Genomic DNA, 13331 nt, shown 5'->3' on the forward strand with positions numbered 1-13331 from the left:
AATTGTGTGATCACTATTTGTAACCTTCCCTGTGGGCTTCCCCTAAAAATCAATGGGGAAGCTGACAGGGAAAGTTGTAAGTCAGTGGGGTAACCTCCCCCTGCCCATTCACCCTTCCCCAACTCCTCTAGTATCATGCTGCAGTGGACACTTACACACCCTTGCACACCTTTTCCATCCCATGCTTCATGTGGCCATCACCTTGCTTCCTCCTCCACTTACCTGCCTGTGGACATGGGACTTGGCAATTTTTCTGCTAGCTTCCCCACTGTCTTTGGTTATGGCAAGCCAGCAGGAAGATGTCTCACCTAACAATCGTGGGGTACCCATAACCAAAACTGCATGGTGTGCCATCATTAAGAGATGCAATCGTACTTTACAATCACATTACTTAGTGACAAAAATTCTGCTCCAAATTGACTTTTAAAGTTGAGAACTATCTGTAGTATATCTTTGTCATAAGCTTGGAAGGTAAGAATTTCTTCTAGCGTCTCATTAGAACCACAGAAATTGTCTTTGTCTCTCCTACAAAACTGTTCTTCATGAGAGTAGCTTAAGAATGTGAGGGGGGTAGACATGGAAGTCTGCTTTTTCCTCTTATCATTTTCAAAACAAGATATTGATATTTCCTGACATGAAAATGCTAATTCTTCACCTGAGCCCCTACTGCGTTTAAAAAACGTATTCTCCCTGGCTTGCTTCTAGATTCTACAAAGCTTATTGTGGCGTGACAGGTTTTGGACAACATCTGAAACGGTGGCTTTAGATTCTCCTGGCTTGATGCTCTTGTCTCTCCACTGGCACTGGGTTGTGAAACATTTAATCAGCAGAGTACCTCAGCTTCTGAGCGGATATGAACAGCAAAAGTATGTCTGCTTTGTAATTTTCCATAGTACTATTTAGCTTTTCCAGGAGTCTTCCTTTCCACTAGTGCAGGGGTCTCCAACCTTGGCAACTTTAAGCCTGGTGGATTTCAGCTCCCAGAATTCCCATCCAGCTTTGAATTCTGGGAGTTGAAGTCCTCCAGGCTTAAAGTTGCCAAGGTTGGAGACCCCTGTACTAGGCTATGTTCTGATGAAACCCTAAACCCCTGGTTAATCGAATGTGGATTTATGCAATTAACCCACTTGGTGGATTCGCATAATAAAACAAAATAGCTGAATAAATTGGATTTGCACAACATGCTAGATAAAAGTATGATTATCTCATTTATGGCTTAGGTGCTTTTAAATGCAAATTTGCCTGTCCATGCGCTTTCTGCCAGTGTCCTACTCATAAACTTATTATAGGCAACTGCATAAATATATTAGTCTTTCCCAACTTGTTAGATATTTGTTTTTAGAATTCTCAACCAAGTTCGTGAAGGTTGATACAGAACACCCATGGGTGATTTAACGATCAGTCTTCCCCTCTGAAATGTTTGTATAAATAATTGTTTGTCCATTTCAAGGTTGTCCAAGGAAATTCAGTCTGTATCACAGCAAATGCAGTCTTCTCTTGCTAGTCCAGAGGGTATTTCCACCAGCATTAAAAAGCTACAGAAGACTTTGGGAAAACCTCTTCCCTTCAAGGTATGTATTTGTATGTATTTTTAACTTAACCATATATGTTTTTAAAAGCAACCTTTAAAAACTATGTTACATTGATTTTAAAAAAAATTAAATAAAATTTTCCAGCCCATATTGACTAGAACTGATGATTTACCTAGTTTGACTAATGAAATGCCCTCAAGAAAACAACCAAGCTGAGACAGCAGCAAAGACCCTCAATTAAATCAATCTGAGCTTGAAAGATTTGAGGGGGCACCAGGCAGGGGAAATGCCAGTGCTTGGATTAGGATTGGAAGAAGAACATCTCCTTCGGCATGCTGTGCGTATGCATGCATACACAAACACACCATTCCAAGCTTGGAGACTTTCATCCACATCTGAGCTGCCAAGCTGCCAATCATGCCTGAGCTTGGGAAGAAGGAATTCTCCTTCTTCTGTGGATAAAAGTCCGCAAACTTGGAATGTGGTGTGTGTGTATGTGTATGTGTGCGCACAAGCACTTGGCTGTTGGCAGTTTGGGGAGGCGAGCTTGTGAGCCACTGAGTTTTCTCACATCAAGTTAGCCAGTGTGACTTGTTCCATGCCAACCCAGCTGCACCTACCCTGGCCATGCCTACCCAGCCATGTCTACTTGGCTGTACTGAGTCAGCTGCTCTGAGTGAGCGGTGTCGAGCTGGCCACGCCCACCCAGTTGTGTTGAGCTGGCTGCGACCACATAGCCACGCCCACCCAGCCATGCCCACCTGGCTGCTGTGAGTTGCCATAGACCCATAGGTTGGTGGGAGTTTAGTATACCTTCTAGAAGTTCATGGATTCCCCATCCCCAGCACGCACCCCATTTTCCTCTTCAGTTCCAGTGACACAAGCAGAAAGTTCCCTCTATTCTTTGTTGAAATCATATAAATGCAGCAATTTTGGTGGGAGCCTCTATCATTTATAATCCATGTGTACAAAATCCCCCTCCTCTTCCTTCTGTCTTAATGCACACATTCAGCCTAAATAATGGGGTGTTCTTTTTAATTGAAAAATGGGGAGGAAAAATTCAAATTTCTAGGCTAGAGTTGCCACTCTTTTACATTGTTTTTAACTATCGCTCAACTTGTACAGGAAAAAGGAATCTTGGAAATTGCGGTCCAGCTCAGGAGACTCTCCAAAGCCCTTCATGTCCCAGAGCTGAAGCCTGTCATTGGAGATGATCAGTGGCAGAAAGAGATTTGTATATTGAGAACAGTTGCTACAGAGTGGAAAGTAAAAGCAGTGTTACTTCAAGCTCAAGGCCTAGTCTTCCGCGCCAGTTATTCGAAAGAGTTTTGTTCAGGTAAATTAGTCCTGGAGTCTAAATCTCTTGCAAATCTGTGCTATTTTTATTCAAAAAATTCTTTTCTGTTTAATTTTTTTTTTTTAGAGAAAGTCTTGGTTGCATTTGGTTGAAAATCTTTTTTTTTCCTCTTACAGATGAATTTCAGACATTGGTGAATCTCCAGCAGTCAAAGCTAAAAGAAGCCAGAGCTTTAATTAGCCCACATGAAGAGAAGCCTGCTGAAAGCCAGCAACTGGACCCTGCTTTGTTAACTCAGCTGTGTAACCGAGTACAATTGTGGCCTGGAATGGAGTATCTGGCTGTGTTGTGGCAGTACAAGCTGACCTGTGATTGTATTGCTGAGGTTTATTTAAAAAGGTGAGGGTCCGTTTTATTGTCTGGAGTGTAAGTGTTGCCTTTACCACTGCTGTGGTACTGTGAGAGTAATCAGGGATTGGTTTTTGCTTTTTCCATTTTTTAAAAAAAATTCACAATGCAAAATTTTTATTATACAACGAAAGGGAAAGCACTTCTGTCTGAATTTGGTCTCGGCATTTTATCTCATGTGTTCACACCTCATCTCTACCCAGACTACATAGGTGTCATAGAAAGCCATGACACTTATGTTGCCGAAAATCTCCCAAGCATTCTGTTCTTTCTCTGAGTCAGAGACCAACTAGTTGTGGGTTCAATTAAAGTCTGTCCTTCAGTGAAAACAGCTGTTTACAGACAATCCTTGCTTAACAGCAGGAATTGGAACAAGAATTTCAGTAGTCATTTCCATTTGTTGAGCAAGGATCATGAGTTATTACACCAGGACCTCGTGTCACCATGACCTGCAACTTCTTGCCAGGTTCAAATAAACAGAATCAATGGGGAAGCCAGCAGGACGTTGCAAGTCCCACTCACAACATGCCTTTCTTAGGCAGCTCACAAGTACAGTGGCAGGTGAGCGTGTGTTACGGTCCCCGTGTGTTTATGCTACAGCTGAGCTTGAGAATGCCTGTGGGGTGGGACTATGCTGCACTGTGAGGTGACACTATTTATACGGGGGTGTGCTATGGGGTGGCATAAGGGCAGGCGCGGGTGGATGAGTGTGTTGTGATGCAAGTGTTGGCAGATGTGGAGGTGGGTGTTACAGAGCAAATGTGGGCAGGTATGTGGATGGGTACTGCAGGCAAAGTGAGCACAATCATGAGGGTGGGTACTATAGTGAGAGGGTGGGTGTTGCTGTACAAGTGCCAATGGATGTTGCAGTGTGGTAGTCATGCAGGCAAAGCTGTGGCCTGTTAGGAGTGGCCAGCGGGCAATCCCTTACCTGCCCAGAGCCTAAATTCATCCTGCCACCTGGGACCTCTTTGGGGGTAGGGGGGGAAGCAGCAGGGAGACTTATCATTGCAATTTGCAACCTCCCACTGGCTTCTCCGTTGACTTTTCTTGTGGGAAGCTGGCAGGGAACATTGGAAATGGTGATCACATGACCAGGGGACATTGTCGTAATAGCTGGTTGCCAAGTAACTAAATTGTAATCGTGTGATTCTAGGGACAGCTGCAACTTGGAGGACAGGTTGTAAATTCAATGGTTCAGCACCATTGTAACTTTATACAGTTGCTGAACGGGTGGTTGTAACCCAAGGAGTACCGGTGCTAGAATAATATGACCCATACTTAAAAGCTTCAATAGACCGCTGTTGCTACCAAAAAGCTTGACTTATAAATAGGTAGAGTTTTTTAAGCTTAAATTCTGTTAGCAGAAATGTAAGGCGCTTGTATGGAGCCGATTTTGTGGCCCGATTTCCTGAAATGTACACAGTTTAAACTATTTTGAACATCCAAATTGTCTTGAATGTTTACTTATATATTTTGGTAATTTTATCGTAGATTTTACCTTTCTCATTATTGCTGTGCTTTGGTATGTGTGTGTTCAGACAAACAGCTAAGATTCAGTAGCTGCTTTTCTCATTATTTTCAGGAGCAGCAACAAGGATCCGTTAAACACCTTTTCAGAAATAAGGCCCTTTATTGCTTTTTGCCTTCAGTTGACACCAGCTACCTCTCAACAACTTCAAGGACTTTATTATCTACTCGACTGTTATAAGGTAAAAACAACACATTGGCGCTGAATAAATTCCTTCCCTTTTTTAAATGATTGCATGATATTCAAACACAAAACTAATTTATTTCATCATCTTTAACTGTGTGGAGAAATTATTCAGTTTTGCAGCGATAATTCAGCACAAGAAAAATAAACACAGATGGCTGATGCTTCATTTAACATCTTTATAAACATAATAAGTAGATTTTACAAACCAGTTGTAGTTTTCTCCAACATGGAGCAAACTCAAAGAGAAACATGTTGCAAGTAACTTCAACAACTCACGAACTCAGAAACAGACATCAGTTTCACTTTAGTTCAGCAGGCAAGCAAGACGCACAGCAGAGGTGAGAAGCAGTTTCATCTTCAATAAACAGACTCTGATCTCAACATAACTTCAGAGCTGCAGAGCTTAATATAGAGCCACGCCTAGGCGACTTCTAGTTTCAGTTTCCTAGGCTACTTCTAGTTTCAGTTTCCAAACAGTTCTCATTGGCTGACTTCATTGCTATGCCTATTCATTGGCTGACCTTGTTACCATGCTGTACTCCAGTTCATGAATATACTCTGACAGAAATTCCTTTTCTTTTGTAGAAGCTACAAGGAAACTTGAAATGTGTTAATCAGACTCACTGTAGAGTAAAAAACAAACTAAGTATCCACCACATTTTGGGCAACCAGCTCACATTTATGGCCATCTGTTTACTGTAATTTACAATGTTTTTATTAGAAACCATCATTTACTTCTGGTTTCCAGCACAAAACGCCCTATAGCGAATAATGGGATTGCTTAATGACTATGGTATTTGCTTAACAATTGCCATGTTTGTTAAAAAGGTTGTAAAATCAGGCATGGCCATAGGGCATGCTTTATTACTATCCTGATTTATGACTGAAATTGTGGTCATATGTCAAGGACTACTTGTACATAAACGGCCCATTTGATTCTTTTTTCCTGACTGTATTTGTCCTTTAAGTGAAATAGATTTATTTTCCTATTTGTAAAGGACCATAGTTTTAAACTTTAAGCTTGAATCATTGTGAGCACGACAGTTGCCTTAAATGTCACCACCGCCATACCAGATTCTCCCTAGGTCAGAGATGGAGGCAACAAATTACTTTCTGGATGTTTGTGATTCTAGGCCAGGGGTGCCAAACTCGATTTCATTGAGGGCCGCATCAGGGTTGTGTTTGACCGTGGGGGCGTGGTCATGGTCATGGCCAGCTCAACATCATTTGTATTGGGGACACCAGCAAAATGGAGCTCCGGGGGTCCTGCGCAGACCTCCAGGCTCAATTTTTGGTTGTGACTGCCTCCTGCAGCCCTCTGCCAGCAAAAGGGCCACTGTGCACAGCCTTCCTGAGCTCTGTTTTTGCTAGGAGGAGCATTGGGAGCTGGTCCTTTGCTGTTTCCAAGGTGGCCCCGTGGGCCAAATCTGAGCACTCCGTGAGCTGGATTCGGTCCACTGGCCTTGAGTTTGACACCCTGTCTAGGCTATTAGACCTGCCTAATTCAGCCAGTGTTGAAAGTTGATGAAATATAGCGTACATACATGATAGTTCACAGGTGGCCCCCACTTGCTCCGAAAAGTAACATTTTCAGACATTTTCCACAATTGGTTGGAGTATTAATTTTTAAAACTCCAGCATGATTTTAGAAGTTGTTAATACCTTTGCCTTTTTATCTTTCATTTTAGGTCTCTGCTGATGAAATTTCACTTCTGTGGTCAGAACTTGCTGTTGCTGCTTTTCAGGCTTTCTGGAGCAGCACAGTAACTACAAGTCCCGAGCGGTGGCTGTCCTGGCAGCCATTCTCTGTGGAAGAGAAGACGATATCCAGCTCATTAATGAATTCTTCTATCCAGGTTTGTGTGGGAAAGTATAATGTTCTCAAAAGGGTAGTTAAATTATAGCAGTTTATTCTTTCAAAAGGGTACGTGAAATAATTCAGACAGTAACTATATTGAATTCTACTGTATTGTGCAATATTAATGCAATATCAGGGGTTTTCAATTCAATTGTATACACGCGAAGGATGTGTGTTTATTTTTTATTTTTATAGTTACAATGTACATTGAAGATGGCATTTAATTTCATTGTACAAGGTGCAATGACAATAAAGTAACCTAAACTAAAGTAATAGACAAGCTTTGTTATCATAACAAAGACCCAAGCTCCGTGCAACGGGGTGAGCTCCTCTTCCTTGCCCCACCCCCTGCCCATCTAGTAGTTCAAAAGCATGCAAACGCAAATAGATAAATAGGTACCACTTTGATGAGAAGGTAACAGCATTCCATGCACTTTGCATATAGCCATGCTGGCCACCTGACCTGACCATGGAAATTGTCTTTGGACAACCCTGATTCCCTCGGCCAAGAAACGGAGATGAACATTGCCCCCAGAGGCAGACGTGGTTGACAAGGAAACCTTTATCTTTTTTCATTCTGTCCCTATTGGACTGGTTTTTGTGGTTCCTTTATTTTAAATAGCTTTCTACAGATAGACATTTTACTAAAATTTAATTGTGTATAATTGCTACTTTTATGCTAGAAGGTTCAAATTAGAAACGTGCTTGCTACTAGTTTATAGGAATTAAAAGTGTTCTCATTTCCTTGGATTGGATGCTGTAGTACTTGTTAGACTTGAATCCACTTTTAAGAAAAATATTTACAGCTGGTTCATTTTTGAAACCTCTTATGTCCAGGTCTCTTTTTCTATTTTGTGCTCCTGATCAGTTAATGCACCATTTATCTCTTGATAATTTGGTGCAGAAGTCATTTCTAACAATAATCCTTATTTACACCTTGCTGTTCCTTTTTCTTATATCTGGTGATTTTTCAGTGCAGTTGGCCAGTGAAAACCACTGATTGGAAAAATTGGGAGTGCAATGGAATAACGCTCTCTCCTTTTTCCAATTTATATATTAATGATCAGGACATCAGGAAGAGCCTCCTTTCTTCCATTGTAATAGTTTCTTTGACCACAGTTTTGTTATTATCTTCCATAGGAAATAGTATGTATGAGACAAAGTGGATTTGCTACATTTGGGGTGTCAGGACAGAAGGCCATGCATATTAGCTCTCCTTGACTACAGTTAGCCTTAAGGTTGTGGACTTAACCTCTAAATGTTATATGATTATCAGTGTTTTAAACGTACATTTTGATTTTTATTAATTTAGGGTGTGGGTATTTTGAATCGAGCAGTTTTCTCCAAGTGCCTCTCTGAAATTCTAACTAGCAGCAACAAGTGGAGCCAATGGGATACAACAGGTCTTCCTATTCTGTCAGCCTCCAGGGTGACCTTGGGAGCGTGCCTAGAAAAAGCCGAACAGCTTCAGGAGATCAGGAAAGTTCTGTGGACCAATGCAGGTTTTTCTTCAGTGGCTGAATTTAGGTATTGAAAAAGACCGTTCCTTCATTTTTGTTCCTTTAAATCCTTAATTCCTTAGAGCTATCATTAATTCTAAAAAAAGAAGCACTTCTAAATATGTCTTAGATGGTTAACGTGTTGATGGTGCCCCTTTCCTCTGTTGTTAACAGGAGACCAGTTGAAAATCTCAAGTAGTCATATTTGTCTCTTGGATCTCTTCTGGGGTGTATGACAATTCGCTGTGGCCAACTTGCCATGGCCATCTTGCCACAGGACAACTTGCTGCGGGACAAGAGTTACACTAATATCAGAGAAATGTTGGAATAGAATCATTAAAGAAAGGATGCAAAAAGAGGGACAGAAAGAAATATGAATGGCAAAAAATAAAATATTATTTTTTATTTACTTTAAATAATTAAACTGAATAATCCTGCAGTGAGTTGGCCAGGGTGAGTTGGCTGCAGCAAGTTGGCTGTGGCAAGTTATTTCATTCCCTCTCCTGTTGCAGTTCACTGTTTCATAACTCTGTCTTCCTTATTTCAGGCTTACAGATTCAAGGTTTCAGTATGTAATGTTACACAAGCAACTTCTGGCCCTTCAAGATTTGATTCCAGTAGAGATGCAAGAGGAATATCTCAGAAACTGCAACAAGGTGTTCTCAAAGGATTTGGTGGCCCTTCAGTATATTTGCAAAGTACTCAGGGACGTTGGTGCTCAAGAGATGATGCCCGAACAGATCCTTTGTCTCTGGCTGACTTGTGTTCAGCAGTTCTGTGGGCAGGAAGTAGGGTTCCATAACTTGCCTGAAGCAGCTCAGCGAGGTAGCCTCTGGGTAAATCTAGGTCTTCTGCAAATCTACCTTTGGCTTCCACAGACGATGTTTGATCCTGCAGTGAAAAGAAAATATAAACTCAAATATGCAGTAGAAGAGGTGAGTGCTTGGAGTTGATGCACGTTTCCTTACCTTGCAGTGAGTTTGGATGTATTAAATGGCAGCAATATTTCAAAATTTTAAGAGGCTAATCTGTACCAATAGGTAACATAAACAAATGGATGTTAAGGCAACAGGAGGAATTTGCCATCATATGGAGAGAGAAAAAAGCAGCATAGCATTTAATATGCAAAGTACATTAAACTTATCAGAAATAAGGATAAAGACATGCTGATTTTCCAAACTAGATGAAAAATATTTGAGTAATTACAAGGGCAGAATCTTTCATATAGAATGAATAGGCAAAACTGTACATAAATAGGCAAAGCTTAAAATATTGCCCTTGCTCATAAAATGTGGGAACAGATGATGGTTCTGTGCAATTTGATGGAAAATAGCAGAATTTGAAGCCAGTAGCTCTTCTTCATAATCAGATACTGTATTTAGTAGCATAATGTTTTAGATAGTTTCAATTGTCTGATGTGTCTAATTGTCTTGTTAAAGATTGAAGACTTGGAAATGCCTATCTTCACCTGTACATTCTTGATATATCATAATCATTTTTGTTTTAATTGAAATAAAGTAGCATTTTAATCAAGCCAATTTTTCTCTACTGCTTTCAGCTGCACCATCTGGAATGTGAATGGAAAACTCACAGACTGTCCACTCAGTTACATACAGGAAAAGATCTTGAAGATGAGCCTGTCAGCAGTCACGATCACCCTCACATTAGGTACAGTTGAGATTCAGAACAACCAATGCAACTCTGGAACTTTGTACGTTCACCTTATTTCCATCTTCAAAAGAATGATTGCAAATGGCCGAAGTAGCCCATTTGGCCTTTGTTTCAAGTCAGCATTCTTTTTATATTGCTGGGATCTTTTAAGTTGTCATTTGATTGGTGAATAAAAGGGAAAATATTTTTGTGAGAAGAAGCCATTTAATATAATGTCTGATGTATTGATTTTAAAAAGCATTTTTTTTTTAGAAAACAGTAGGAATTGTCTGGGTTCTTTGTAATAAAAAAAAAGAACAGTCAAAAATATCAATCAGATTAAGCACTTGGACAATACTTAATTTTATCCAAGTAGCATTAATAGTATTATTGGGAATAAGGTTTAAATCTTTATGTGCCTCCTTCTTTCTCAGGTTGTTATGCCAAAGAATCCAAAAGCTGAAAGATCAGATTGCCAGACTTAACCAGAAGCAAGCCTTTCGATCTCAGAGTCCTTTGTTTGAGTCCTTATATCAAGAAGTCCATCAGTACGTTGGCAGTATTGCCCAGGTTTCAAAAGTCCAGGATCTCATGTCTCGCCTTCTGCAGCTGCTCCGTGCAAACAAGTCCCAGGTGTCTCAGGGGGTGCAGAATTTGCTAAATGAAGAAGTCGCTTGGCAGCAGTCACACCATCAGTTCAGGAGACATTTGGCAGAGAACTATGCCGCCTTCCCCGATGTGGTCGTTCCTCTGCAAGCTGCCATTTTGCAGATGCAGCACGGCCTGAGGCTGGTAGCTTCTGAAGTCCATAAGGCCACCTTTGACAGTTTTGTCAGTCCAGCCAAACTGGGAAGCCTTGTTGTCTCTCTGCTTTCGTTCCCTTCCATTGGTAGCACCTTCCCCACATACCTCTTCCATGCAGATACATTGTGTTCGGTGAACTCTCTGGACGTCCTTCGTGGCTTGAAGAGATTATCTCTAAAATACATTGCTGAAGAGTCTGAGAAAGCAGAAAATATATGCCTTACCCAGGAGCAGCTGCTAGTGAATGCTTTATTGTATCTCCAGTGCCATGTGTGGTTCAAGGGAGGAATGGACCATAAGTCTCTGCTACTTTTCAGGCATTTGTTTCAGGTATAATGTCTGTCTGTCTATACAGTCTATCTCTGAATCAATTCATCCCTCCAAACAACTTATATGGCCAACCATCTCAAAGTAATGACCCTGGGCAGCAAAGCACATATTAAGTTTTGTTTGTTTTAGAACCCTAGGAAATAATCTTAATTTTCTCAGGGATTTATTCCAAAATGTAAGTTATAGTGGAGACTGAGAACATTTGGTAAACAAAAGACAACAATTTTAAACTCTGTGTGTGTGTGTGTGCATGTATGGAGATCGATTGGTCTGTCTGTCTGTCTATATACACACACATACACACACACATATACATATACACGAAAACACACATACATATACACCTACATATATATGAAAACGCACACACACACATACATGGTATTCAGCTTTGTTCGGGTATTTTCCCACGTCATTATAGTTGTGCTTTTAAAGTTGTTTTTATAGTTGTGCTCTAATGATGTGGGAAAATACCCAAACAAAGCTGAATACCATACATGTAAGTACCCGTGAAAACTTAAGAAAATACATACACATATATATATATATATATATACACATACATACATACATACATACATACATCCACACCACAAGCCAAACAAACACCTGGACACAAACAGACCCCCCCGCCCCCCGATATTTCCAGCCCAAACACACCCCAGCTAGCCACCCAGATAAAACCTAGCTTCCTAATAAAAGATAGCCGGCCATTCACCTGAAGTCAAACCACGCTGATAGCCCCCAAAACACAATCTTGCTAGCCAATCAAGATAAAAAAAAACTACAAAACAGACAGAAGACATTAAAAACACCAATCAAGCAGAACGCAACAAATTCCAAGATCAATAAAAGACCAAGACTCCCAACCAATCAGGATAAAGAAAAAACCATTCTAACAAAGCACAATGCTAGCACCAAATTTAAAACAGAAATGGCTGCCAAAGCCTGACACACACGACTAAGATGAACTCAATACAAAAGCCTGATGATGGCAGATGAGATTCTGCCAAAATGTCGCTATAACTTTAAAAGCACAACTATAAAGACGTGGGGAAATACCTGAACAAAGCTAAATAACATACACATACATACATACGTACATACATACATACATACATAGACATACACGTTGTTCTATTAAAATGTATTTTACAAAGTGGGATGGATTAAAATTTAAAAGACACCCACACCCCACATAGAGAAACATTATTTGAAAAGAGTATCTGTGCAGAGAAAGAGCAGCAGACACAATGGCAATTGCCGGCCTTTAGAGGCATATATTGCTAGACCTTCCCTTTTTTACCATTCCACCTATGAAGGAAGGGAATACCCATAGAAATAGAGATGTGGGGTGTTGGTTTTTTCCTTGCAATGTACTGTATTTGTCCCAAACTACTGTATGAAAAGGTCTTGTACCGCCATGTGCCTTAACTCAGGACATATGTATACTTCGTATTTGTTTGTTCCTCATAGGTAATTATAAATGAATGGGATGAGCAAGAGCGCCAGGCCCAAGAGGAAGAGGAACAAAAGAACAGTCTTTATCGATATAAGACCAAGAGCCATGGAAGTGGCCTGAGTGAGGAAGAGGAGGAAGAGAGAGAGTTCAGGAGGAAATTCCCTCTTCATGAAAAGGTAGGCAGGCAGCTAATGAAAAAGTCTGCCTGAGACTTAATCCATTGTGGTGCTCCTGTTCTGCATGGAAAATAAAACTATAATTATGTCCCATTTTGTACATCTACCTAATTGTATAGAAGTATACAATATGCACGGTCAATTTCTGACCTTAAGACATGATGTGATAAATTTGCATTAAACATGTTTTAATAAAACTCTTAACAGGACTTTGAAGATATTACAGCTCAGGAAACTCTTGAGGGGAAAATGGAAACAGAAGTTGCTTTAGAAGACACAATTCTCCCTGAAAAAATTCTTCTTTCTCATCACTCAATGAAAACAGTAATGATAGTTCATCAGCAACTTTGTCTTTCCTTTGCCCAATCCTTGTGGTATCAACAAAACATACCAACCAATCAAAGTAAACTTCAGTTGAACCTGTTTCTTTCCTGCTACCAGACTGGTGTCTCCCTGATTGCTCACTTTTATTCCTTGATTGGTAAGTTTTCTCTGGTATTTTTTTTTGTTAGAAGATTTCAGTAGTTTTTCTTTCAGAGGGCACTTTGGTTTGTCCACAGTTAAGAACCCCAATTTCCATATTTTTTGGGGGGAAGAA

At 40.4% G+C, this 13331-nt stretch overlaps 1 protein-coding gene across 1 annotated transcript in view; it reads left to right on the plus strand.

Annotated features, from left to right (window-relative positions):
• The window catches only part of MDN1 (midasin AAA ATPase 1), a 109698-nt gene that overhangs the window by 52553 nt on the left and 43814 nt on the right, over positions 1-13331 (plus strand). The window contains exons 54-65 of the mRNA XM_026726729.2: positions 706-866; positions 1451-1571; positions 2658-2868; positions 3006-3228; positions 4823-4949; positions 6643-6810; positions 8125-8339; positions 8859-9246; positions 9870-9979; positions 10396-11095; positions 12572-12733; positions 12941-13214. Coding sequence (XP_026582514.2) covers positions 706-866; positions 1451-1571; positions 2658-2868; positions 3006-3228; positions 4823-4949; positions 6643-6810; positions 8125-8339; positions 8859-9246; positions 9870-9979; positions 10396-11095; positions 12572-12733; positions 12941-13214 — 2860 coding nt within the window. The remainder of the gene's footprint in view (positions 1-705; positions 867-1450; positions 1572-2657; positions 2869-3005; positions 3229-4822; positions 4950-6642; positions 6811-8124; positions 8340-8858; positions 9247-9869; positions 9980-10395; positions 11096-12571; positions 12734-12940; positions 13215-13331) is intronic.

Source organism: Pseudonaja textilis, chromosome 1 (assembly GCF_049901715.1).
Source record: "Pseudonaja textilis isolate UNSWEBS1 chromosome 1, rPseTex1.2, whole genome shotgun sequence".
NCBI lineage: Eukaryota > Metazoa > Chordata > Lepidosauria > Squamata > Elapidae > Pseudonaja > Pseudonaja textilis.